Here is a 27,596-nt window from a genome sequence, read left to right on the forward strand (position 1 = left end):
CCCTCATCCTGGCCGGGCCTGGCCTCCCCTCTCCTCCCCACAGGGCCGGTTCCCGCTCCACAGGCTGCTGGTGGTGGCCCAGCTGGGCCAGGGGACAGCGGCTGAGGAGGTGGCAGGTGGGTGACTCGGGCAGAGGGACAAGCCCCCGCGGTGTGGGGCAGGGAGCCACGGCCGGGCTGCCCACGGCGTGCTGGGGCTGGGGGAATCCCACCCTCCCTGCTCACCTTTCGTTGTCACACAGCTTCTTCGAAACACATTAAATATTGCGTGGCGGTGGCAAAAATCAACCCCCAGAAAGGTATGGCGCTGCACGTGCAGGGCGACAGCAGGGGCAGTGTGGAGTGGTGACACACTTGTGGCAGCCAATAAAACCATAAAAATAGTATTTTGTTAAACCATATAAAGAGAATTGTCACTTGGGAATCCTTCCTAAGCAAATGAAACAACTGAGAAACTGAGGGAGAGAGAGACTTTAAGAATTAAGTCCGATACCTATTTTGCAACCAACTTTACGTATGAGTTTCTCAGGGAACTAATCACCAAATGTTCTGTCTGGTGAGTGAGATACCTTAAGGTAATCTTATTTTATTTAAACACTGGCACTGGCTGACACAACGTCGAGCAGAGCCAAGGACTGAGGTGCACACACAGGTTCCTGAAGTGCTCTCCATGGGGGCCCTCCAGCAGCAGCGATGTAACGACACCTGCAAACACACACTAATGGGAATTTTAGACCTCAGGTACCGAAGCAGTGCAGGTTTTGGTGCAGTTTTAGGAACTAGGGTGAATTGCAGCGCTGCGGCTGTTCAGAAGAGCTTCCCAGGGTAGCGATGCCATCTTCTGAATAACAAAAGCACGATTGTGACTGCTGTCTGGGGGAGCAGAGAACACAGAACAGACCACACAACACCAAGGCGCTGGAGCTATCGCTATAAACCCTTTGACAAACTGCCAGGTTTTCTTTTAAAACAAGGTTATCACAGAGGATTGTTTGACAACGCATTAGAAGACCACTCCGGAGAACAAGTCTCAGGTCTGCTACTCCTCTATTCCAGCTGTATCTTTCATGTAGTTGAGGTAAGTTACATAAATTCCTAGTGGGATCAAGCGACCTTCATTTTTGTACAAATCCAGCTTCTAAGATCCAGCTAACTACAGATGTATAACCACCTCCTGCTGCATACATAGGCTTCAAGACCTGCACAACACTGGGGTGGGTTCGTGGCTTACCTTGGGGAGTTACTCCAGCCCCTGCTTCAGATAACTGTCCCAGAACGTTATTCTGACTTAGCTGACACGTTCTGTCAGACGTAACAGGAGCAACACGCGTTGTCCTTAGCGCCTGCGACTCAAAGGGAAAGCCCAGCTGATGAATTATTTTTATATTCATGAATTAGTTTGTAATACGCAATTCTGTAAAGGCTCTACCCTTTCCTCTGCAGTCCTGCAGTAGCACAATCCATCTCATCATCCAAGATTTAGCTTCTCTCCAAAATCAAGGTCACAGGTAAGGGCTTCGTCTTACTTTAGGTGAAACAAAATTTTAACAGAAGTGGTAAAATGCTTCCGTAAGCTTAAACTGAACATTAGCTACGACTACATCAAGCTCTTATTCTCCCACGGAGCACCTGCTGACCACAGAGCTGACCCTTTCCAGTTACCACGACCATCCTTTCTGGGTCAGTCAGCACCGCCAGCAGGCCCTTCCCCAGGCCTCTGCCCTGGAACCTGTCTTTGAGACACCAAGACTTCAACTGTCAACAGCCCTCACAGGTTTCTGAAAACAGGGAAATTCCATCCTTAGGGATCGGCTGTATGATTTCTGTGCCCTGCTCTGTAAACATTTGTAGATGTACATACAGGAACGCCAGAAATGATGTTCAGGGTGAGTCACTGCCTTCCAGCCTGCTGCCTGCCCTTTCGGCACTACCCAACCAGTCCCCCCGAGTTCAGACAATTGCCTTTAGCTTAACCCAAGTGTTTCTCTAGGGCCCTGCATTAATTTACTGAAATCCAGGTTCACAGAAGCCACCTCATTCTCTTTGCTGTGAATGGAATTCCTGTCCAAGCAAGCTCCCATCCCACTCTGCATGAACTCCTACTGCTCTTTTCCTTGTTTCTTACCCCCACGTCCAGCTCAAGACCCTCGCGGTACCTCAGAGCACCATTAGAAAGGGTTCTGGGGGTGAGTGGCAGGATGCACCACGCCGCCTGCAGACACTCCTCCAGCACAGGAATGCAAACAACTCACTCCGTAGTTTATGAAACTTGATCATCTGATAAGAACTTGCTGTACTTTAGGATGGAATTCACTCTTTCCACACAGGGCTTTACTCCAGGAAATTAAAGTTTTAGTGGTGGCACATAACATCCCCACCAGACTGTTCCCAGACTGGCACGTGGCAACAGCGACGCCTCCGGCGACACGTCCACGGGCCCCGACGCCAGCGCAGTCCACGGCGGAGGTGGTCGCAGAGTGCCTCGCCCTCCTACCCCAACTGGCAGACTGCGTTCAGAATTTTGAGGTAAACTTCAAATAACTGGGATCTAAGAAACTTACCGAGTTTACCCCCCAAAAAATCCCCCCAAACCACACAAGCGAGCAGCCGCGCTGGTCTGCCAAGCAGCATTTACAAGCATATACACCTGAGCAGATTCCAGCAGCAGTGTTAAAGCACTACAAAACCTCATGTATTCCAAGCTTCTTCCTGGACCTCTGTAGGGCTATTTTGTGCTGCCATTTGATTAGCTAATTAATTGCACTGGCTGAGCTTGAAGCCAGGTGAAAGCCACTCATGAAGCCAATACCTCACCCTGCCTCCTCCCCCTGCCCACTGCTGCGCTCCCGGTTGTGCCAGAGCAGCTCGAGGCCTGATGTTTTGGGCAAATTGCCTCAACTTTAACTGCATCACAGCCCTGTGCTCTTACTCAAACTGTATTGGAATACGCTGTTTGTTATCCAGGATGACAGTGAGGATACGAATGAGAACGTACACACTCTTGCACCCGAGCTGCTAATCCCGGCAGAGACAATTAACTATTTGTGTAACGCTGAAGAATGGGCAAGTCCCGAAGATTTTTTGAGGATTTATTTAAGTCCTTCACAACCTGCCCTGGATTCAGGTACACCGCATAGAGTTTGAGAGATAAACATCAAATTTAGTCACAGAACTAGAATTTGTGGCTCCCAACGCTGAATTTTGAGATGAATGTTACAGTGCTCGTGCAGGGGCAGGGGAAAGCAGGACTACACCCACTACTGGGGGTCACTTCCCCGGTTCAGAGTGGTCTCAACTGGAAACTGGGCAGCCACTGGGATTGCAAACTGGGGTAACCAAGAAGGCAGCAACTATAATATATGCGATGTGCCTTGTCAAAGCCTTTATGCAATGCAGTTTATTTTGTAGTTAAGCCCGAGGTCTAGCTTAGTAACTTCAATAAAACGTATTATGGAGTATTAAGGAATTTACAGGTTGAGTAAATTAATTCAACTATTTATATGAATGTTACCTGAATTGACTAGTTTCCTCTCCCTCTCTCTCGTTCGCAGAAACTGTATGGCCTGTTCCATCCCACTTCTCTGTGTGACACAGGCTGTATCCAGCGTTCCTCCTCGCAGCGGGCCTCATCTCTGTTTAAGGTGAATCTACACAGCAAAGAACAGATGCACGTTCACTCCCAGGATGCTCCCACCAGAGTCCTTCGGAGCAGCAGCTGAGCCACCAGCGACTCCTGAGCTGCAAAGCCCAGGGAAGGACCCCGGGAACTTCAGCGTCCGCTCAAGCAATGTTACCCACAAACTTGAATAAAAATGCCTTGAGTTGACAAAAGACAATCTTTAATTTTATAAATGTTCACCCAACTGACGAATCCATACAGCTGTTTCAAAGTTCTTTCAAAATTCAACCGTTTTCAATGAAAGCACAAAAGCCACTTCCACAGTTTTATCTCGAAACAGTCGCAAGTTTCACATAAACAAAAGCAGGCTTGGTTAATACAAATAACTATGAAATAAGTATTAAGTACTGATCATTAAGTAGCAATGAAATGATTAAAGATACAGTAAGTTTCCTTCTACAGTAAGACAGTCCTTCAAGGCACTAGAATACATCCACAGTTTTGACAAGGTGACTGATAACCAGCAGTCACCACCAGCACTCTGGCATTTTTTGGTTCATGTTTTAAAAAGAATCTGCAGCAAATCAGTGAGGGAATGTCTCTTGCAAGGCATCTCCTTGTAATGTCTAAGAACTAGAAATAAAAGTCTAACCGTGACATTAAAAAGATTATTTCCATAATACATGCACTTTAAATAACTAACGTTCTGCTTCTTATTCTTTTGGAATTTCTGCTAATACCATCTGAATTAGCAGCAATTACACTTCCTATGCAAGTTTCTGCAATAATTAATTCCTTCCATCCAAGAGGTGGAAAAACCACTGCTGAGACACAGATCATTAAACTTCTTCTGAATGGCTGAATCACTTTGTGTTGCGCAAGTCACAATTCTACACGGTTCTGCCATATCGTCAAAAGAAGCTTTTCACTGCCAGGTCTGTTAGTTTTCCCACCAGGAGAGGAACCTTTCAAAAGCTGGAGTTCCCGTTACAGAGCAGTGCTTTCCGTGTCGTTGTCAATGTCGAGCATGAGGTGGTTGTGCAGTTCTTTGCTCGCTGGCTCTGTAAGAAGCTCTGAAGAAGGGTTTTGAAGTGGTTCTTGAATACTGGAATTAGAGTCTGCACAAAAAAGGGAACAGGAAGATCAGCAGCGCGGACAGTGACACCTCACTGACTAGTGCATTTCTGGTGCGTGTCCTTAGAAAGAAGGAGGAAAGGAAAGACCAACAAAGGCTTTTCAAACAGAGGGCTGGCACGTATGTGCACGTGCACACATGGACACAGAAAGGCTAAGTCAGACTAAAAAGCTTACGAGTCGCTTCTCCTCCATACCGTTATTTAGTCTGGTAGGTAACAGAAGAAAACCATTGCTTTCTGAAGAACAGAAGACAGCAAGTACAATTCAGTATCAGATTCCTCAATGCCCCTCAATGCCCCCGAGCGCTACGTCACTCCAGACTTCCTCCTCAAAACACAATGGTCACTCAGCAAAGAAATCTGGCACCTGCATCAGCAGCCAGGTAACCCCCACCCATGACTTTTGACACCATACGTGCTCCTACTGCTTCTAAAAGGAGGCACTGCCACAAGAAGAGAAATTCTTTAAACCAAATGCAGATTAAACCCCTTTCCTGTGTATAACGGGGAACGTCATGTTCTCTGCCTCTTCTGGGGGAAGAAGTTTGCTCAAGCCAAGGTGTCCAAGACCTCAAAACGCTGCATTTCTGGTGACTGACTGCCCTGGTAGTTAGAAGACTAGAAAAATCTGTAACAGTTCAAAAAAATGTAACTGAAAATACTAAGTCAGTATTTTGGAAAACGAATGTATAATATGCCATGACATCACTTACTGCAATCCAGCAGCTGTCCCAAATAGAAAATAATTTAGATCATTTATATCAATAAAGAATCCAAATAAATGCCTTGCTTTTAAACACAGGGGGCAGAGACAGGCATCCTGTAAAGAATTCGACTCATGTCTCGAGCATTAAATCTTAAATTTAGCCCAGAAGTTACTTTATAAATGCCCAAGTTGAATGTTTGAGCTAAATGACACGGCAGAGGTGAAAGCAGACAGGACCTGCAGTCCGGGTGCAGGCTCCCCTGCCCCTCCTCACGCAAGGAGCGGTGATCAACAGCATCACTGGGCAAAAGACAGCGGCTGGAACTCCGTCGGTTTATGACCAGACGCTGATTAAGCAGCTCAGTGTTCATGTTTGTATTGCTGCAACTTCCCCAAAAATGTGATGCCAGGATTCACGTTCTCCTGGGAGGTGTGAACGACACATTTTCTCCCTGGTCCTGTACCAAAGCCTTGGGGATACCGTGTTCTGCTGAGATAATATTTGAGTGGTAAATGAAATCATCCCAAAGGCACAGCACAATCCATCAGTCCTGGTATGACTTGTTAAACACCATCAGCTGGGGGAAATCCTTTAAATCGATTTCTTTCCCTCATTCTCCTTAGGAAAGTGAGTGCCCTGTGGCACCTGCAAGACAGCCCCTGTTCAACAGAGCATGGATAGCAATGAAGGAATAATTACTGGGGCTACTTTAAACCCAAACTTTGTCACTTCGCCCCACATCCATGTGTTTAAACTAAGTCCCCAATCCCTGAAACCGAGTTTCACACCACCGGCAGCTCTCCTGTATCCCCAACTACACTGTGCAACTGCTCTTTCTACAAGCCATGAAAATTTAGGTACTTTTAAAGTCAGTTGATTTAAACTTTAGATGTTTTTAGTCATTTTTACTATTGTTAACAGAAGCAATACAACATAAAAGTATAAACTACAATCAGGCGAGTTCCCAAATTGTTCTTTCATTTTTCTCTTACTCAAAATGTTCCACGCAGAGCTTGACCTCAGAGCGCTGAGCAGAGCCAGGCAGCAGGGGCGCTGCGTTCTCCCCAACACCTAACAGCTCCTACCGTTACCTCTGAACCTTCACTTAAAAGGTGTGCTTCAGCTTTAGATGCAGGCACAGAAGTTCTCCCTACCATGACTGCACGCTGAAGGGTGAATCGGAAAAGGAGGTAACTGAAAGCATGAGGGGACACAGGACAGGAGTATTTGTGACAAACAATGGGACAGCTACATCAAATACAGAATGAGCCTCTGCATAAAACACGCGGATGTCTACATTGGATTTTTCTGTACGTGGAAGTGGTACAGTGTGAAACTGGCCAGTCAAAACACGAACGACTTTATAGACATTCTAGTCTCCAATACTTTTAGTACGTTAATGTCAGAGCGAGCATCAAACAGCCATTCTTTTTGCATGCCACGCTAATGATAATGCAAGCAAGCAGTGTTATTGGTGACAGGTTAGTAGTGAGCATTAGCACAGACATGATTATGAATTAGCAACATTTTTGGCCAATCATATGCCTTTTCCTTACCATTGAACTTTCCAATACAGTTCCTACTGAATGCAGGTCAAACATCTAGATTATTTAATAAAATTTTTGATTAGAATATTCTTTTCTAGGGCTTATTACTTTAATACCATAAATAGAATTTGAGGCATTACTAAAGGCCCGTACAGGGACAAAGGAATTCAACAGTATCCTGAACACTATTCAGAATTCCCATTCTGGTATTATGAAGTTTGCTGGCAACTTAATTTTGGCTTCCATTATTCCCATCTGTCTTCCCTCGCTCCACTATTTAAGGTTAAAGTTAAAACCAGCTATTTCACACTGTGAATTAGGTAAGTCAATCTATAGTCAGTGCTTATATGTGCACGTGTAAATGTTAGAGCAGATACTCTTATGTAATATGCAGTGGTGTTAATTCAGAATATTAATTCTTTAAAAAAAGGCTGATCTGGTAAAGGTGGATGATCCTGTACCGAGCATACTGCTATAGGTAAGCCCGAGTATCACTTCAACTGTTCCTCAAGCTGTATTTTCACAAAACATACTAGATTTTCTAGGTTCCTCGATCGGTTTTTGCTAGAGAATCCTTCAGCAGCAGCTTCCCTTTACTGGTTTTCCTGCACAGCAGCTTTCATCCTGTTTACTGTACACAACTTCCATGGCCAGTTTGCTACGCTCTGCACTTGAAAGGAACGGCATGAAGTCTCTTCAGTTTCATTTCAACACTGTTGATTTCTGGTTGGTTGTGTTGTTGGGTTTTTTTGGGGTTTTTTTTTGTTGTTTTTTTTTTTTATATTTCCCAGACTACAGGGCAGTTGGCTGTGACTTCCCTGAGCAGGAGTCAGCTCTAGGCTGTAATTCATGGCTCGCTGTCCCATCTGGCAGATGCTCGCCCTGGGTAACTGGAACTCCCCCAGTAAGAAAGCAGCCCCCTGCACACCAGCTGGGTATTATTTAGGAGACAAGTATCTCTCCAGTTACACCGGGGTAAAACAAACCCTGCTTGTCTGCTATCATTAAAGCAACTTCCTCAGAACCAGAAAAATTCCAAAATGAAAACAAATATGGTCAACCTATGGAACACGACTTCAAAATTCAGGTTAAGTCTTTCCTTGGAGTTTGACTCATCAGCACAGGTCCCATTCTTAACTTGTTTGTAAGTGCTGGAAAGATCCAGAGCCCAGCCTTACTTCTGGACCCAGTTTTGAAATAAATTGCTCTTGTATCTTAAAGATGCTGACAAAAAGAAGTACAATAAGGAAAATTCTGTTATTTTAAAAAGCAAAGCTACTTTTTAGTTGCTTAAGGAGCTCATTTACTGCTAGAATTTAAGAAAACTGTACTTCTCAATCCAATACTGATTTCATTATCTTCCCTGTAAGCAGTCAAATCTTGAGATAGTTCAAGAAAGCAGCCTCAACTTTTTCAGCCTGTCATGCAGTTGTTACCTTAAAAAGGCAGCACCTCTACCCCGTCACACGGGAACAGGAAGGTTATTAATGTGCTGTTTGGCAGCTGTGGTTGAACAGACCACTACTATTAGTGAGGCTGGAGCTGACAGAATGCAAACGTGCCAGAAGGCAGATGCTGCTGCTGGGTGCTCTGCTGCAAAGGGGTTTAGTCACATGAACATGTATTTTTGCCAAATAAATTCCAAGTAGTTAAAAATAACTGAAAACCTAAAGTGAAAGCTACATGGAAATGCAACCACAAACCACTGAATTGTAGGAAAAAACATGAGCTCCACTATTTGCCTGCACTGATGAGAACAAACCTGTTTTGAACAGGTCACTGCTTCACACCTGACTTGTGGATTAGCAGTTCTGGTGACTTTGTGTGAAGTGGTTTTGGACTTCGTTATAGATGCTTTTACAATGTTTTAAGGAACAGCTTAATGTTCACAGGACTATTCAAATTAAGCAGCTTAGGTCTTAAAAATCTCTTACAAACAGAATGATATGTAGTAATGAGATAACACAGAGTTGACAGATAGCACATATTCCAAAGCGCATATACAAAATAAAGCTACAAATAAAATATTGCTGTGCAGGAGCATTTTAGCTTGTATTGCATGTTTCTGGTAAGTACAAACCTTATTCGCAGTAACCATCCCCACCTGTGAAGGCATCATGGGGTAAAGCTGTTAGGCAACAGAATTTATACTTTGCATTCCAATACATTAGTCTTATTCTAGAGAAGCTGCAGTGTCATTGGAAAGTTTTAACCATTATTAAATATAAGTAGATTTAAAAGCATTAGTCTCCTAAATTCATTATCTCTTCCTTCAGAATTTAAGCAGGAATTCAGCAGGGGCACATGTCAGGATCTGCTAGTTTTGACTGTCTTCAACAGCTGCATTTTTTTTCCACCCAAGGCTTAAATTATCCCTATGAAACTAGTAACTACAAGCTTCATGAAATTTCTGTGAGAAGACATAGTTTCTCTTTACTTCACAAAAGTCTCAAAACTGGAAGAGAAAGCTGCATTTAAAATACAAAGAGCTACCTAGAAATTGGCCTGAGAAATACGTTTCAGCATACGTGATCCTTCAGCTCCTGGGTGCCCAACTTAAGGCACATCAAAAGACTTTGTTCTCAAGGTAAAACATTCCCTGTGTTAAGTGTCTTGTCTTAGACCAGGTATCAGTGACCACTTCTTATCTTCTGTACGTGCTGAAATAAACTGCCCTTGGCTACTGCTTCTCCCTCCTCCAAACACTTGCTTTTTGGCCACAGATGCATGATGCTGAGCCTGGAGAAAGCCCTGGAGAGTTGGGTGCTATAACAGCATGTTGCTTCCAAAGCAGGAAAAAAAAAAATAAGCAAAGTCATCTCTGCTTCCCCCCAAACCTTTCTGCCTCAAGAATGAAAACCTTCACTGAGGAAGTGCCCCAAATCCTCATGCACAGAACAGGACATTTTAACTGGAAATAATCAAATTTAGTATTTTAACTATTATTTGGGTTTTTCAGCTCCCCTCTCCCTCCCCCCTCCCCCTCCCCCCAATTCAGCTACAGCATTTTTTTTTCTCCATTTCTACGTCTTGAGGAACCTCCAAACAGGAAAGAATCCACTCACCTGTTACTATTTTGGAAGCTGTTTGCGTGGGATTTGCAATAATACCATCTCCAGCCAGCTGAGAAGGAGGATGAGGCGGGGGGGGAACACTGGGTCTATTTCTGGGTTTCGGGACTGGCCGTGGCCGCGGCAGCGTACCACCCTGGGGGGGAGAGTGGGACTGGGAGGATTCTTGAGTAGCTGGCTGTGGCTGTGACGAGGGGGAGCTAGTGGCATGCTTTCCTAGCGGGGGTGTGTCGGGTGGCGTTGGAGTCTGCGGAGGAGTGTAACAGGGCTGCTCCGGTCCGTGCTCACTGCTGGCTGCAGCAGGAGGAGACGCTTGACTGTTGGATTTGGGCTGCAGTGGAGGAGTAGCCTGTGTTGGGGGCTGTGGTGGTGGGTGGCTGGGAGCCTGTATTGGGGAAAGGCTGCTGGAGTATCTCCGAGGTGCAGAAACCTGGGAAGCGGAGGTCTGGGCTGCTCCTTGGTTTGTATGTTGAACGGGAGGAGAAGAACTTCTAGCAGGTGGTTTTGGAGAGACAGAGGGTGGCTGAGCAGCAGGGGCAGAACTGTGGCTTCCTGGCTGCCCCGGCGGAGGGTTGGCTGGCTTGGGAGGGGCAGGCGCGGGCTTCTTCACAGCTGCGAAGGGGAGAGGAGAGAAATCATGGTCGTGTGCAGCAAAACCAAACTCCCGAAAGGAAGGAATCAGTAGCACGAAAGAACAGTCGGGTTCATTATCAAAATAAAATGGTGTGTTATCTAATAAAAGCAATACCAACAGGAAGCTGCAGGAACAGGTACACAAGTTTACGAATCAAAAGCCTGTGAGTGATTTTGTTTAACAGTGCCGGTAACGTTACCACCAGCATCCACCAAAGTCCAAAAGTCAGAGGTGCATTTATAGCTAAGGCCTTAGGGAAATGCAAGCAGAGTAAACCACTGTCTATAATAAAGGAAGAGATGCTTATAAAGTTATGTTGGTAAGCGTTTTTGCGGGATAAAGAACTGGAAATTAGTGGCTTGAAAAGCAAGTGAAACACACACCTCTCCTCATGGAATGGGGACTGGGACCTGCCGCGTTCTGTGGCTGATTAACAGAAAGCTGATTAGTGCTACTTGCTGACTGGCTCTGGGCAGTGCCCGCATGCCCGCCGTTTCTCACGGGTGGAGGAGTAGCTGAAGACGTGCTGTCCTTCGATTTTGAGGTACTGAAAATTAAAAATCCTACATTAGAAGATGGTTGTAAAATGCCTTCCCAGATCAGCTGCGCCCGTTCAGGTTTACATTACGAACTGTGCTACAGTTCTGACCCTCAAGCTCTTTGGAATAACTTCTGCACTGCCTGGTAGGTACTCACAGCCTGAAAGCTGCTACAGCTCTTCAAATAAGTGGCCAGTAGGCTCTAGGCAAGCCTGTACAAAAGGTTAATTACCGAAATTAAATCAGGACTCTGGGTTCTGCAGGGTCGCAGTACCTGTTTGAATGCAATACTGATACCTAGGGGTACGGCCTCTGGGCTAACGCCCCTTTGGAGCGTTTGCAGATCCTTTAAAAAGACTCCCAACGTGAAAGTTCATACAAAATTACTTGCCCAATTTCCTCATTCAGATACACCCATCACCCCCATTACTGTTTGCCTTTCCAAATACCCTGTCGCAGCATCCATCCAACTCCCTGGCAGCTACCTGCCAGACCTAGCACTAAGGACCGAGCGATGGCAATTGGTGAAGCTGCCCCCAAAAACCCCAAAACCCACAAAGGACATGAACCATCTTGCTACACATAGGACACGGGGGAGGCGGATGCAGTCCTACTGCTGAGATCCTCGGGGACTGCAAGAGCCGGGTGTCCCTTCACAGACTGGCTGACGTCTTCTATCCACTCTACCTGGAATTAAGTTTTTACCTTTCTGGGAGACCAGAATTGTTTCCAGGGATCAAGCCCTGTAAAAATCTTTGAAAGTGAGATCAGGACATCTGTTCCTGACCTTTGGCTACAAAGGCAACAGAAGAGGGGGAAACCACAGCACTGGTATGAACCAGCCAAGGCGGCACCGAGCACTGCCCCCTCCTCTTGCTACGCACTCGCAGTTTGCCCTCACCTCCTCTCAAAAGGACTCACACCTTTCAGTCACCTAGTGGCTCAGTGCAATCTTAATTTCTCCAGATGCTGCTAATAAATTTCAGCTACTTGAATTCAGAGTTTGTGCAGATTTTAAATGCAGCTTTTAGACGCTACCCTCAAGGTTTCATTTTAGCTGGCTCTGCCTCAAAAGACATCTGTGGAGGAAATATTAGTCTGTGGGGGATTTCCGAACGAGAAAAAAAAATAAATGTTAAAGTGTCACTTGAGAACAAAAGCTGTTTGCAAAAGCCAGTGCTGCATCAAACCCCAGAGTGGTGTTTTACCACAAGACGCTATGCAAGAGGGCAACGTTTAGAGAGCACTGCATGTGGTTGTTACATCTCTCAGACCACAAAATATTGAAAGCAAAGTGCTGCTTTCACCACACATGAAAGGAAGAGTCAAGGCTACCTCCATCAGTCTTGGAGTTTGTGTATATTAATACTGGGTACACGACTGCACAAAAAGATCCAATAGTAATTAAGTAGCCTGTATACATGCTTGTCCTAGAGAAACTAATCCTGAAGTTTGATAAATTGACTTCCAGTTTTCTAGCAAGTAAGTCTGGTCATCACTAGCACTTGCTACAGACAAAAAAAAAAAAAGACACATATCCAGATAACGTGTACAAGAAACAACAAACAAGACCAATGGGTTTCTAGTATTGCCACTGGTAGGTTTTGTTCTTTCAGCAGCAAACTGATAGTCGTCCTGTGTGGCCACCTCTCGGGTATAACTTGGAAAGGTCAGGATGGGTAGGAAGTACAGTCTTTTTCAGTATTTTTTCATCACCGCCTTTTTTTCCCCCTAAGAATTCTCTTCTTTTAGAAGATCAGTTCTGGAACGTGCAGAAAAAGGGATGGTGTTTCAGAAGGTAACTCTGGAACAACAGGCATGGCAGGAGAGCTCCTGCTGCTGCCCCCCAGGACAGGCACTGCTGCCAGAAGAGGGGCCCTGGGACCCGACCCATCAGTTTGCTGCTGAAGCAGCCTGCTAAGCCACTGCCAGCTGAAGCCGTGCCGCTTACCTGCCATCCTCATTTCCCGGGCTTTGTAACTGTTCTGCTGTGCCAGCAGAGAGAGCAAAACCAGCACCCACTGGGCTTGTTTCAGCCACAGAAGCTTGTGAGTGCTGCTCCGCTCCAGCCTGAGCCAGCACGCCAGGCTCCGTGGGTGGGAGTGGTGGCTGGAAAGCAGGGGATGTGTGCTTTCTATTTATAGTGCCACACCTCCGAGGGTTCCCTTGGAAGTCCATAACCTTGACACCAAAGCTATAGAAAGAAGAGAGAGTAAACACACCACGCCAGCCAACACCAGGTCACTAAAGCAACAGGACAACTGGATGTTACAACCCACGAAGACAAATGCAACCCCCTGTTGCTCAGCATGCAAAGCAGCAACAAGGAAAGCTTCAACTTTCTGCATGTAACACCAGTAATGTTAAGACATGCAACGTGTTTGGCTTATCCACACAGAGGGGTAAGCGAAACAAACTACTCATTACATTTGAAGACAGACATTGATGACAATGAGGTCAAACGACTCGGTAATTTTGCATGGGAATACATACATTTCCTGCCATACCAGGGTACCTCCTCGCTGAATATATTTTGCCACATGAATTCTGTTTCTATCACACACTAAGCTGCAGTGCAGATTTCAAGACAGACAAAAAAGCCCCTGGATATACGCTATGATTGCTGTTTGAAGGAGAACTACGGATAGATGGACTCAAATTCTAACAGGTTTTAGAATGCGTACAGCACATTCATTCGAGGATTTAATCTTATTCTTCTTGTGTTAAAGACAGTGAATCTTGAATTGATTTTCTTCTTCCTCTGCCAGTGCTGATAAATTTGCATGTGGCTAGCTACAGTTAACATCCAGGTAACAATTTAACATTTGCATAAACAGCTAAAAACAAAACAGCACATCACTTGAATATTCATGATATGAGTGATAATAAATGAACGTTACACTACGTGTTATATGGGAAAACAGCACGTTTTGTTTTTATTTTTAGCGTTCTACTGTTTGCTGTGGCATACTGTACCATCAACACAGAAGTCTTATCATGAAGGCACCAGGTAAACACCACCTCAGCTTATGGGCTTTGAAAAAGAAGCCATGGAATATCAGAAGTTAGAGACTGAGAGATGCTACTATATACACTTCTGTTTCAGTGGATTTTAAGACCCCCCCAAATCTGTAACAGGAAAATGGTAATTGGAAGCAGTAATTATCTGCTTGGTTTTTACTATGCATACTGTATAACTGGAAGCAAATACCAGTACGTTACCTTTGAACCTTCCTCAGGCTGCAACAACACAGGGGGAAATAAATCACTATTGTTACCGACAGTATTTCCATGAAATCCTCCTCCTGAGACCAATAAAAGTGTGTCCGATGGCAGCCTCCTCAGCAGCCCAGCTCCCAGGAGCGGGCTGACAACTGAAACCTAACGCGAGAATGAAACGTACCTTTCCTTCTTCAAGAGATCCCCTTCCATTACAGTCATACTGACAGGCCTCTTCCGTTCCAGTGTCCCAGAGTCATATTCATTCCCAGTGTGTGACAAGTGATTTGAGTTAACAGCAGGAATTGCAACAAACGCCCCGGACACGTTGAAATCTTGATCTGAAAGAGAGGCAGGCAGAATGCATCCCAAGACATGCATATACAAACCGGTGCCTCGATGCAAAGATGTTACTGGAGGTTTACCTGCATTGGGTTATCACAAATACAAAATTCTTTTAACTATGGCAAGAATTTACCTCCAGGGAAGAACCAGTCTGCGTGCTGAATAATTGGCTCAATAACTGCTACCACGTGGACTGAAGTTGCTGCTGCCATTTCAGCAAGGGATCTGCAGAAGAAATTGGTAGAAAGCTTTATACAGAGGTCTATCAAAAGAAAAAAAAAAACCAACCTAGACTGTTCAGTAACGTTCACAGCATTTGAAAACACTCCTAAAAAGACACAGACCCAAAAGGATCTGGAGACACAGGCTGAAAGAACATCTGAAATTATTTTTTAGGCAAATAGTCCGTTGCTGTGAGTAGCCTACATGATTTAAAGCTACGTGACAAGAAATTCTACAGCTTCATGGAAGTTCTGGTTTGTAGCTTTCCTAAAACAACTTACCCTTCATTCTTTGCCCACAACAAGTTGGGGCCCAAGACTATTGCAACGTTGCTGGGTGTCATTTTGTTAACGTCGCTGTTCTGTGCAAGCTTTGCTAAAAATTTGATTAAATACCTACAAAAAGAAAAAAAAAAAATTAAACAGCAGAAGATAAAGAGCATTTCTTGTCGAAAGGAAGCAAGTAAAAATTCAAGAACTTGTAAAGACAGCTCCCAAACGCTCAGAAATAAGATGAACAGCCTTCTCGCTTGGTAGCTGCCACTAAGTTTCTACTCGTGAATCATAAAAGCTGAACTGGGTAGAAAGGGAAGCATCTCCCACCTTACTAAAACGGAACTACAGAACTATTGTATTTTCAAAAAAAACCCCATTTAGATTGAGAAGGCCTACTTAACAGCTATTTTCATATCCTATAATGGAACCTCCACACTTCTAAGAGTCACCAAAGTTGGTTTTGTTCTGACTCATTCCCAAAAGGTAAAACCAAAAGGAAAACCAACACATGTAAGATACGTCCAGGTGATTCCTAAAACTGGAAAATACAAAGAAGAGCACGGCTGGTGAAAAGCCAGGTCCCGCTGCCAACAGGATGACCCTTAAGTAGAAGGGTTCCACGTATCCCTCTTTCACTGCAGTCAGTAGTGAGTTAACTTGACTAAAAGAGTCTACCACCACCAACGCACACATAAACCAGGGTGTCCTTTTACAAACCTAACTGAATTTGACCAGGAAAAAAACCCACCTGGATTAGAGTTTTGATTAATCATCTTTGAAATGTAGTATTCTAGTGAAGTGGCTGTACTGCAAGTCAACAGACATCCCTACATACCTGAAATTAGCATGATAGTGCTTAGGTAATCTGTTACAAATTCTCCATAACTCTTGTAGCTTCTTATCCTGGTCCTGAATGCTGAAAGGAAAAAAATAATTCTGTTACATCTTACTTGCAGATCAGAAATTCGTTGTTTCTGCAGTGAACAAAGATGACTGTATAATCTTCCATTTATGCCAAATAAATTCACTGTTTTGTATTCAGTAATTCAGCAACCTGCTCATCAAATCCCTGAATTACCTCTATCTACAATGAAAGAAAACTTAAGCATCAACACTATGCAGCCAACAGTCTGAAGCAGCCCTTATGTTTAAACATAAAATAGATATTTCACCCCATTTTTGTGCAATTAGTATTAAGCTAAACCACAAAACTTAAAATAATTTGTTACACAAAATATTTACTCGTTAGAGCAAAAATGATAAATTAAACTATGTGAGCTTGGTCTTGTCTTTTGAATTCATATATGAAGAACCAAATTTGATCAAAATACGTAGAATGCTTTCCTCCGTAGGGATTTTTAGTGTGCTTACTTTGCAGCTTGTGTCCATTCTTCATACAGACTGTAGGTCATCAGAGGTTCTGGCAGCTCTCGCAAATAGGATTTCAAGGCCCCTGCAACGCAGACCAGAAACAGGCTAGCTGCTTAGCTGCTGCTTTTGATCTTCATTTAAAATTCTGTCCTCAGATGTGCTATTTTACCTCTGCAGTAGGACCCAAGTTCCAGTGAAAGTGGGGAGACCTGACACTTCCACAATGTATCTGCTCAACACTTAACGTAAAAGGTCTCCCAGTATTTACTGTAATTTGACAGAAACAGGTACCATAAACCTATGAATCACCTCTTCAGAGCAAAGACCGACATATGGCTCTAACCTCCCTTGATCACGTTAACACTCCCGTCATGAGAGGAAATATCATATTTGGATTTCTGTGATCCCCTGAATGTTAAACGCCGCTGTCACGCAGACACGAACACATGGAGCGTGATGAGCATGTGTACCCTATGCTTGTGTGAAGCTGTTCACTGTACTGCCCTTTCAATGTGTTTTCATTCCTAGTTTGTCTGCAGAGATCAGCACCTTACACTGCAGCAAGCCAGCAGTTAACCAAACAGCATAAACTCGTGTCGTACCAGTTTATACCCGGTCTTGATTCAGAACATTCCCCATACCTGCAACAGCATGGGGATCGGAATAAAATTCATCAAGCTGGGAAGTTGAACAGTCCAGGGCAGCTTTCAGCTTTTTTAACTTGGAGGCTCCAGCAGCAATTCTGAATAAGCCCTGCATGTTAAAAATAAAATGTATTTGACTGCTAGCAACACATTAGTACAAGCAGAAAACAGCAGAAATGTTATGACAGCGTCTTTCAGAGCAGTTTCGAGTTTGGCGTCTTCTCCTTACAGTACTGTTCTGACCTAGCTGGCTCTTCACGTGTCACTGCTATCAACAACGTTTTCGCCACATCTCACCCTTGGCCCATTGCTAATTTTTCATTCTAGGTGCATTCAGCTCAGCACTATTTGAAATATCTTTGCAGGTTGCTCTTGCAAAAGACTTATCATCAACACCAATAAACAAAATTACTTAAGCAGCTTGTTAAAAAGTACAGACACTAGTCCAGGAGTTTGAGCTCTTTTTTCCTACCCTCCATAGCACGTGATATGGTGTTACCTACCTCCTCTCTCATTCCTGTTTCCAAAAGCATCATTACACAGGCTTCAATAGGGACTGCAATTTCACGGCCACTGCGCTTGAGATGCTCTTCTAATGGAGTCCCAAAAGCTGGTTTTTCAGTCCATTTGTCTAGTTGGAGAGTATCAAAACACTGAGCAAGATATCTAACAAACACTTGAATTATGTCCCAGACAAGACAAGAAGAAAGTCTCCAGTACAGAAAAGAAATTTTCAGAATAAAGGAGTTTTACAGCCCTTGATTGGTAAAGTCCCCTATACCACGAGTAAAGACAAAACGAGCCTGCTGGTGTTCAAGAAAAAAAAAATACTTCTGCATCTTTCTGGCTGGAATATCTCATAGAAATCCTTTGTGTAAGTGGAAGCACATGCCCCATCAGGCCTCAACACAAGTGCCACCACATGGCTGGAAGTTACATTAATTCTCATCCACCAAGACACCAAAAGGCTTAGGTTTGCAAGAGTCTTTATGAAAAATTTTGTCCAGATTGCATGACCTGGGCTGAACTTAAGTTTTCAACTATATTTAATGTGGATAAAAGCTGAGCTGTTAACACAAATTTTATTGCTGATTTAAGGAATCAGCAATTTAAAAGGGATATTAAGAGCCCCAACGTTCTTACATTACAATTATCACATTAACAGCTCATCAGTAACACTTGCACAAATTCTCAGTTCAATTTCTCAATTGCTGCTTAACTTTGAAAGTCAAAATTGGCACAAGTTTCTCCAAATTGAATGTGAATTTCTTGCTTCCTACAATTTATTTTTTCACCCATTTCTCCTGCCTTAATAGAATAAAATGCAGATATAAAAGGTTATTGTTAGTACAGACGCATTATTCTGTTTACGTGGAAAAAAGGTCAAGAAAGATGAAGACTTCAAGGGACACACTGTGCTTCCGCAAAGGATTTAATTTACCCTTTTTGTTTACAAAACCTCATCAACTGCATCCCTCATAAGGCTTTGGTTCCTCTCATTCATTAACACACCGTTAGAGGCACGTGTCATTTTCCCCAGTTGTGCACGTTACAGCAAACATTAGGACAAAAAAATCCCAGGAACTGTTCAAAGTCACAGTAATTTACAGAACAGCTAGAAACACCGCTGGAGTCATGCACTACACTTAGATCTTCAGGCACTGGACCACGCAGACACCAAGCCTGCTAGCCCACCTCCTAGGAGGCTGATCTGTTCTGAAGCGTTTGTCCTGTGAAGAGTTTGTACAGAGCAGCTGAGCAACACTAAAAAGAGTGAAAGGAGTCGTGTCTGTACAGAGAACCTTCCAGACAGCTGTAACACAGCCCTGGCGCCGTGTAAGCATCGTTGGTTTGCATTACCTCACCTCCCACCACATTTACAGACATTCTATGTCATCTTTCAGCAAGATGCTTGTATTTATTTGTGTATTTACATGCTTCATCCTTTACAACTTGCACGTGGTCCATAACTGAAGGTACCTGAGCCTTGTTCAGCTTTCGTTATGATTTTTCCTCAGACTTTGCTAGGTCTACCTCTTGTTCAAAGCAATTAGCAATTAAGAGACAGTACAGCCAGTATTTAGGAGAGCAATTCAACACCACACAGTGCATCTTCATACCAAACCATCAACGACACACCTTAACTCCCACTGACAATGGAAAGCTTAGGAGCACGGGGAGAGAAATGCAGCTGTATTGATAGCTTTTCTTAAGTGCTGGTACTCCAGACAGTAACATGAACACTCCATTAGCCAGCTCTAGTGCAGTGTGCACACTGGGAAAAAGGATTGCATAAAAGGAGGAAAAAAAAAAGTCAAGCTCCTTAGAATAAGGGGAATTTTTCTGATAATCGCCTAGTAGTAATTCGAGAAGCAAGGACCCTAAAGAGTTCCTAAATCACAATGAAACTTTTATTGGCCTAAAAAGCCAGGTATGAATTAGCAAAGGGCACATGATATCAAGGAAGAAGTGCAAGCAAATAGAAAAAATCCTTCCTTTACTCTCTTGGGTATCAGACAGATCCTTAATATTTTATTAGTGTGTTAAAATATGGCTGGAGAACTCCAGAGAACACAAAGATGGAATTATGCTTGGGAATGTAAAATTGTTAAGTAGATCAAAATGGCCTTATTAAGTAAGTCTGCATGCAAGAGAATCAAGATAAAGGAGGAGAATATTGTGCATAGGTGGCACAGGCAAGGAGAAGCATCAGCCAGAGCACAAGTTACTTTACCTTGATGGGCTTGAATTTCGGGTAGGACCTTTTCTATGACTGCTAATGCTTTTCTATGGTAATCTGCTTGTGCTTCTAATAACTGAGAACAGAAGCCACATTTTAAAAAACAAAAAGAGCATTAGCCTCTGATGAGCACAAAATACAAGACTAGAAGGTTTAGCAGACAAAATGTCATCTTTGAGAACTGAGTGTCTATGCACGTACACGCCGCAATCATAGTCAGAGTGGAGAAGTACTCACCATAACAAAACATCGAGCATACTCCCCTTCTTTGGACACGAAGTTATACATGTCTGCTGCTAGCTGATCCTTTGAAAAGCAACGCAAGACAGCAACGTCAAATTTACAGGGGCTTTTCAACTTAAACATGCATACTTCTGTCTTTCTGTATATTTTGCCTGCAGTAAGCCTGAACTGAACTATCAATTCCAGCAGTGCAGGAAGCCAGTCATCCACCTGCCCCAAGCAAAATGTCTAACTTTGTCTTATAGAGCAAAGCAGTTGCCCACTTAAAACACCAACTGGATTGTACAGCAGCACGTTATTTACAGCCAATCCCTGCATACAAAGACAAGCACTACTGAAAGGGGTTTGGTGCTCAGCTCAACTGTGGCATAATGTACTACTCGACAACTGAGAACTGAAGCTGAATGTGAACTGCTCAGAGTCAGTAATAGTCAGAATGTTCCTTTCATGTCAGCAGCTTGAATTTCATCCAGGCAGCTCACACCGCAAGGCTACTCAGCGGCTTGAAGCATCCAGACACCCTGAACACTTCAGTCAAGGCTAAGATACAGTTCCTTCTTATAACTGGCTCAGACCAAAACAGAAAATAACATAAAATATCCATCTTAAAACCCCCCAAAAGTTCCTTGTTAAATTAAAGCAATTCAAGACAGAGATCCACAAGCATTAATATACCTCTAAGCCATACAGTTTGTTAACAACCACATAATTTGCAAGTGCAGTACTTGGGCAGGCGCGCAGACACAGGCACACTCCGACTGCTGCGGTTGCTAACGGGAGACACGTAAAGGACAGACACTCGTCCTGTCATACCTTGCATTGCTCTACTTTATTTCCAGCTTCGTCCATCTCTTCCTTAAGAGATTCTATTTTTGAAGGATGCACTTGAAAATTTGTTCCTGAAGTCTTGTGGGCTTGATTATACCTGTGGAAGAAGGGCTTTGGTCCTTTGGTGAAAACTACCCCTGAGCAAGAATCTGCATTTCTGGCTCCCTTGAAATGGCTTTCTTCTGACAGAAAACAAACCCCGTAGTTTCAGGGGTTTTCCCAGCAGAACTAAGGAGGGTGGTTCAAAATACACCATTTAGGACATGCTGGCATCATTCACGAACAGATAAGCAACTATAAAAATCCACAAGAAATCCTGCGTTCTCCACAGCCTATAGTGTGGGTGTATAAAACGTCAGAACTACCAATCCCAGAAAGTGCTACAGAAATTACTGCCCCGGTTGAAGACTGTTTAAAGGGACTTACGGGTAAAGTTGAACAACCTAGGACCCTACCAGTGAGGCAGTTCGATATAATGCTGTAAAGCACTTGGTATGGTTCCAGAATTAGACTCCCATTCCTCATTTAAACTGACAACTTAGGCGAACTGGAAAGATGATGAGTTTTCAGCATTTTTCCAGTTCTATATAGGCAAGTAAGAGCTCCCAAAACCTTGATTCTGTTTAGATCTAGTAGTTGCGAGTCCTTTTTTGAAAAATTTACATGTAGGTTTGTCTTTTTTCAGCAACATATTAACACGCAATGCAGTCGCATTTCAGAAGCAAATACCAGCATTCGATGAGACGCCACGAGACGCCAACAAGAAGTCGCCATGAACAGAAAAGGACCTAGCAGTTATCACAGACGTGATTTCTTACCTTCCTCTTGCAGAATCCCAGTCCAACACCAGCTTTGCAAGCTGTTTCCTCTGCTTCTGGATGTTTGGGATCTCTGTCTAAAACAAGAATTCAAGGCTTACATTTATTTTTAAATTGTGTATTGTAACGAACAACAGTTTGCACATTTCATACCCACTTTCCACCACTAAACAGGACTCCTGGAAACAGTTCTGTTACTAGCAATGAGATAAACCCTTTTTTCTCAGTTTATACATAAATCCATTTCTTCAGTCAGGCTGGTGACTTACCTCTGTTAGTAGATACAGCGGATCTAAAACTTCTCTTTCGATCTGGACTTCATGCTGAGAGAGCTCCATCGCCAGTTTATTCTCTGCATCACCGCATGTATCTAGCATTTTCCTTTGAGAATTACAGGAAGTTGTGATATGAGTTACTACCCACTAAAGAAGAAAGATTCAAAACAAAATAGTGGGAGCCCTTTGCCATCTGCTACCCTTTTGGAAAGCTTTTGTCTTCTATAAAGCAATGGCACAAAACCAAGACACTGTGCTGTCCAATTTGGGATAGGCAAGGAGTGTTATTAAACCTTTGTCTTCCAAAATTCCTTTGCCATTACAAACATTTTTGGATCATCTAGGTTATTATACTTGTCCTAAGGGCAGAGAAGTTAGTATTTATTTCAAAGCCCATCCTTCTATCTCACCAGATGCAGGAAAATTGCTCAATGCAGCATTTAATTTTCATTTTCTCCTAAGCCCCTTTAATGTGAAGGAGTCTTAACACCATAATGCTAAGCAATCACATATGCTGCAGTCTCGAGTTCCAAAACCATGGTTTGACCTTTGTTTTAAGCTTGTTCTGAGGAAAAACCCTATCCTCTAAGATTTTTATCCACGTTTAAATCTCCTGCAGCAGCTCACAAAAACGCACACAAAGGTTTTTACGGTCATTCTACGCCGTCTCCATTAGAATTGCCATCAGCAACGAGGAAACACATTTGCTCTAGGAATTCAGCATACTGACAGTCATTTGTTTCAGCCACTTTCCTGTAAGTTGCAAATATGCACTTTGCCAGGATAAGGAAGTTGGCATTATTTTAAACTAGAAGCCATTAATGCAAATTGGTGTTATTTTAAGTCATTAATGAAAACCTGCAGAATGCAGTATTTGCACTCAATTTTAAATTGAGGTAATTCTACTAATTCACGAGGATAAAAGGAATTTTCAAAAGCTTTTAAGATAGCAGAGAATCAGAATCCTCTAGAAAGCAATTCTGAGCAAGACTAAAACTTGCCCCCAGAAGCACTCGGGAAGACATGCTTGCTCACTTTTTCTCCCTTTGGATTAAGAGAAGGAATCTAGAAATATTAGTTTCATTAGACTGAAAACAGCCTTTGTGTACCCAAAGTCTCTAATTAGAGCCCTGCAGGCAGTAAAATAACAGACTGCAACTTCGAAAGCAAGCCAGACACTTACCCCAACAGAGTTTCATCACTCAGCTGGACAGATCCTTCTTGCATATTTTGAGCAAGAGCTGTCAGAGGAAGTTTTTTCTATGGAACAGAAGGAACAGTGCCTAGCTTAGCGCTATTCACCCTTTCCAGCTCTCCCACTACATCCCCTCTAAGATTTTTCTCTTCTTCCATATGGTTGCTATTATACACATATGCAGCTCATTCTTTGACTTTAAGAAAACGCCAAGTCAAAAAAAAAAAAAAGTTTCAAGCCTCAAGACTCCTGTTCTCAGACACTTTGAAAAGCACTTTCTTCTCACTCTTAGTTGGAATGACTGGCCCAAATATGTGACTACTGTCAAAGACAAACAGGTTTGACTTGAGATCTAAGCAACTAGCTTGTCATCTCTTTCCCTGCAGAGGTTTGTTCCGTGTGCCCCTGTTTTCAGGAGGTCTCTATTATTCAGAAGAAGGGAACTTGAATGTTAATTATTTCTGGTTCTAACACCTTAAGAAAACCTATCTACAGCTTTGTTAAAGAGGGGCAGAAGCAAACGCGTACAGAAAAACTGTTTACAGTTAACTGGAGATGTCAGTACACAAGTAATTCTAAATATGAGGAGCTTGATCAGAGTTGCACAGTATCATCAGGTCTCATGGAAGCTGCAAGCACTCAGCACACCGCAGAAACGCGTGTCCTGACATTACGCAGGTACTCCAGGGTTGTGTTACTGTATTTGATGGGGAATTACGGCTAGCATTTTACCAAATAATATCAACATGTGAGATGGCTTTACAGAGCTTTTCTCCCCTTGGCTGATTTGAAGCCTAGCAGCTGATCAGTACTGAGAAGGCCAGACTGTATTCAGACAGGTCTCAGAACACAAGCCAGAAGGCAATTGTACTTACATGTCTCTTATCAGGATCTGTACCATGTTGGCCCTGAAAACATGCAATTAATCGCTTCTGTGCAATATGGCAAACAGATCTCACAGTGTCAAGACGTCTCTCGATCTAGTCAGCAGGAGGGGGAGAGAGGAGGAAGAGAAAACAAAACAAAAAACAGAAGTTATTTCCCTGGCCTCAGCAGAAAAATCTTCCTCCTGTACCACACTTAGTTCTGGGTTGCGTATTTCTCAAATCCTACAGCTTACAAGTTCAGATGCTTAGCAGAAGTGCCTGACAACAAAAACGCTTGAAAGAGATTTAAATTCCTTTTGTTTTCAGTGGTGCAGCAATTCAGCGGAGCCTGCAGTGCTCCCGGCACTGGGGAGTGGGAGGGAGAAAAACCCTGTCCCTCCTTTTTGTCTCAGCAAAAGAGAACCAGGTTGGTACTTGCCATCTGAGATGAATGGCACATGCAGGCATCCAAGACACTAATTTAAGGAGAAAATTGTGGGAAAGCTCTCCTATTTTTTCATTGTGACTTTATAAAGTAGAAGGCTAAAGCATCTGGCTGCTGCTTTACACTGGGTCAAACCAACGTACTGCAAGTTTTCTACTGCGTTTCCTTCTCCTTGCATTTAACAGCCGGAGAAAGTGCCTACGTGCTAAGGAAAATAATATTTTCAGAGAGATATTAATAGGATTCAGAAGGGATGTGAAATGAAAAAACAGCCATCAATGCACAAACAGGAATTCTGTTTATCATACCATATTTGAAACATGGCTTAATACATAGACTGTGAATATGACAAAGACATACATTAATAAACTGTTCTTTTAATGGATTTTAAGTAAGGAATTTGGAATATTTTATTTCAAAGAACACCAAAAGCAAACAGACTCATGAGGACTAGGACAGAACTGCTTATGGCACAGCTCTCTATGCACAGCACCAAAAGAATGTGGTTTATCTGCATTTTGATGACTCACCAAGAAAAAAAAAAAAAAGACAGGCCCTTTGGAATGGCTTCTATTTAAAAAGCAAGAAAGAAAAAGTAGATTTCATCTGTAGAAATAATCTGGAGATTCCAGTTTTTGATATAGATCTCAAATCACTCTTATTAATTACCTTTTCAGGAGGGCAAGAATTCTCCCCGGCTTTCCTATCGATCGGAAATACACATTAGCTGACAGAGTAGTAATTTTAGTGCTAAGTTACTACACCCTGTGTTAGCTCCTGTTAAAGGCACCATACCTGGATTTAAAGCAGGAGATACACCACTGGCTTTCCCAGAGGCAGCAGACTGCTACGCTCTAATGAACATGAAATGCTGTAAATTCTCCTTTGGAATCTTACACATCCAGGTAAGAATGACATACTTCTTCCTCCCAACAGGTTTAGTTGGCACTGCTACAATGGGATATGTATATTCCTGAACTGGTTACAGCTGGGAGGATGCAATCAGGTCCCAACAGAAGCAGCTAGTAAAAACTACAGCAACTGAGAGGGCCAGCAGATCCAGCAGGAGAGGAGCCTGCAGGGTGTGGGACGGGAGAAGGTGCCAGTGGAGGGAGGCACAGACAGGACCCAGCGCTGCTGTCGGATGGGGGAGCCCCGGCCTGAACACACGAGCAAGTGCAGGACTGGGGTCCCCGTTCCCTCTCAGAAGAGGGGAGCAGCAGTTCTGCTCAGCCATAGCCTGGAGGAGCACCCGAAGCTGTGCCTTGGGGCTGTGCTGCCCAGCAGCAGGTTTTCTAAGTCCAAAGGGAAGGTGGAAAAGAACCATTATAGGAGGGCTGGAGAGTTGGAGAACCCATGTAGGAAGACTGAAGTTTCACTGGCTACATGAGGCACAAAAAGCTCTTGACAGCCACATGAGGAATCCAAGTTGAGGTGCTCAAAAAGCTTCATAAAAATCTATTAGAGTAAGGTGCAGAGAAACTGCCCGAGAAGGCCTGCTCTGAAAGCACAAAGCGTTGCCTTTTATTTGCAGAGCGTGTATCAACAAGCTCAAAATGAGGTCCACTTCAGAGAAGCCCTATGAAGATATATGAACAAGAAGGTACCGTCTGTGGTTTACTGCTGCAGCTAAGACAAATCATTTCTGTTGTGGTGGTGGTATTTAAATTTTGAAGATAACACGTTCTAAACCACTGTTTGTGAAAGCATTTATTTTTGTTTGGTCACGTACTTAAGACTTCTCCAAATACTAAGCGCAGGGTTTTTTCCCACACCTGAAACACGGCGACACGCCGTAACTGAACCACCTTAGGGGCGCCAGCAGACTAACGCAGCCCTTTGTAGCCACGCACGGTGCCTCGCGTTCCTTAGAAAGCCTCTGGAGCATGCATCTGCCCAAGAGCCTCCTCCCAGGCAGCCGGAACGCCAAACTCAAAGGGCAGAAGACTGATAGGAGGAACATGACCCCAAAACTTTATAACATACTCGCCTCTCTGATCTGCTTTTTAGTTCAAAGACGTCAGGAAAACCGTGTAGGACATTAATCTCCATTAAGCTACCTTTGAACTGAAAATGTGACCTACAGGCCATGCTGTCTGTACCCACAGGGCATCTTCAGTGTACAAAACATTACACAAGTGCTTTATTATATGCTACAAGGGCATGCCAGAAAGTGGGCCTATTGTAGAAGCCTTTCCAGGACTGAATTATATTCCTTGTCTTCAGACAGGAACACATTCAACAGAGATACTTGAAATGGAGTATTACACTTCAGAAAACAGAAAGCAAGCTATGGCAATCCTATGTCAAAGCTTGAGCTAAATATAAAAAAAGAACACTGTGAAACATGTTTATAAAGTGAACAGTACCACGCTTTTAAGCTCTTTAGTTAGATAAGAGCCTCCCTCCCCTCCACAATCCCCCAAGAGCAAACAAACAAGTGAGTAAATTCTTCCACTTGGGTGTAGCCAGTCTGCTCTGTGCCTGGGAAAGCCTTGCTTGCAAAATTTTTTTGGCAACAAGCAGCAGCACTTTTGGCTTTCACTTCTTGTTACTATTCTGCAGCTAACCAAGAAAACAGATGGGCCCTTGAAGGCTATCAAGGTGTTTTAACATCCTTTACGTCATTTAATTTGTACACTTCAGAAATTAAAAACAGTATCGTCAAACTGTTATGGTTCAAATAAAGCAGGGTAAAATGTTTCAGAGCGGTTCATTTCACCATTGCTCAAGATGGCTTCATGTACTTGTGCCGAATTCAAGTTTTAAGGCTGATACATTCTCTCATCTTCTGCTCTAATCTGAACAGCTGGAGAGATCTGAAATAAAAGTACTTGCGTCATTTGTTTGGCTTCCAT

General features: G+C 43.4%; 2 protein-coding genes across 2 annotated transcripts in view; one reads left to right on the forward strand and one right to left on the reverse strand.

Annotated features, from left to right (window-relative positions):
* Positions 1–7: 7 nt before the first annotated feature.
* On the forward strand, positions 8–3,708 carry TEX47 (testis expressed 47; the record flags this gene model as incomplete). Its single annotated transcript, XM_026859359.1, is given in 6 exon segments — positions 8–116; positions 974–1,077; positions 1,443–1,518; positions 2,302–2,525; positions 2,964–3,123; positions 3,551–3,708. Coding segments are annotated over 6 exon segments (711 nt in total), but the record flags the coding sequence as incomplete, so codon positions are not given.
* Positions 3,709–3,821: 113 nt separating this feature from the next.
* ARHGAP17 (Rho GTPase activating protein 17) overlaps positions 3,822–27,596 on the reverse strand; it is a 30,666-nt gene continuing 6,891 nt past the window's right edge. Inside the window, exons 3-21 of the mRNA XM_026859360.1 lie at positions 24,303–24,407; positions 23,416–23,492; positions 22,227–22,338; positions 21,958–22,034; positions 21,125–21,236; positions 20,306–20,374; positions 20,063–20,144; positions 17,832–17,959; positions 17,326–17,437; positions 16,685–16,766; positions 16,149–16,229; positions 15,320–15,433; positions 14,950–15,041; positions 14,656–14,812; positions 14,475–14,492; positions 13,204–13,446; positions 11,097–11,260; positions 10,074–10,691; positions 3,822–4,736 (exon numbers count right to left, since the gene is read on the reverse strand). Coding sequence (XP_026715161.1) covers positions 4,606–4,736; positions 10,074–10,691; positions 11,097–11,260; positions 13,204–13,446; positions 14,475–14,492; positions 14,656–14,812; positions 14,950–15,041; positions 15,320–15,433; positions 16,149–16,229; positions 16,685–16,766; positions 17,326–17,437; positions 17,832–17,959; positions 20,063–20,144; positions 20,306–20,374; positions 21,125–21,236; positions 21,958–22,034; positions 22,227–22,338; positions 23,416–23,492; positions 24,303–24,407 — 2,574 coding nt within the window. The 3' untranslated portion in view covers positions 3,822–4,605. The remainder of the gene's footprint in view (positions 4,737–10,073; positions 10,692–11,096; positions 11,261–13,203; positions 13,447–14,474; positions 14,493–14,655; positions 14,813–14,949; positions 15,042–15,319; positions 15,434–16,148; positions 16,230–16,684; positions 16,767–17,325; positions 17,438–17,831; positions 17,960–20,062; positions 20,145–20,305; positions 20,375–21,124; positions 21,237–21,957; positions 22,035–22,226; positions 22,339–23,415; positions 23,493–24,302; positions 24,408–27,596) is intronic.

Source organism: Athene cunicularia, assembly GCF_003259725.1.
Source record: "Athene cunicularia isolate RWA chromosome 14 unlocalized genomic scaffold, athCun1 chr14_part2, whole genome shotgun sequence".
NCBI classification, from domain to species: Eukaryota; Metazoa; Chordata; class Aves; order Strigiformes; family Strigidae; genus Athene; species Athene cunicularia.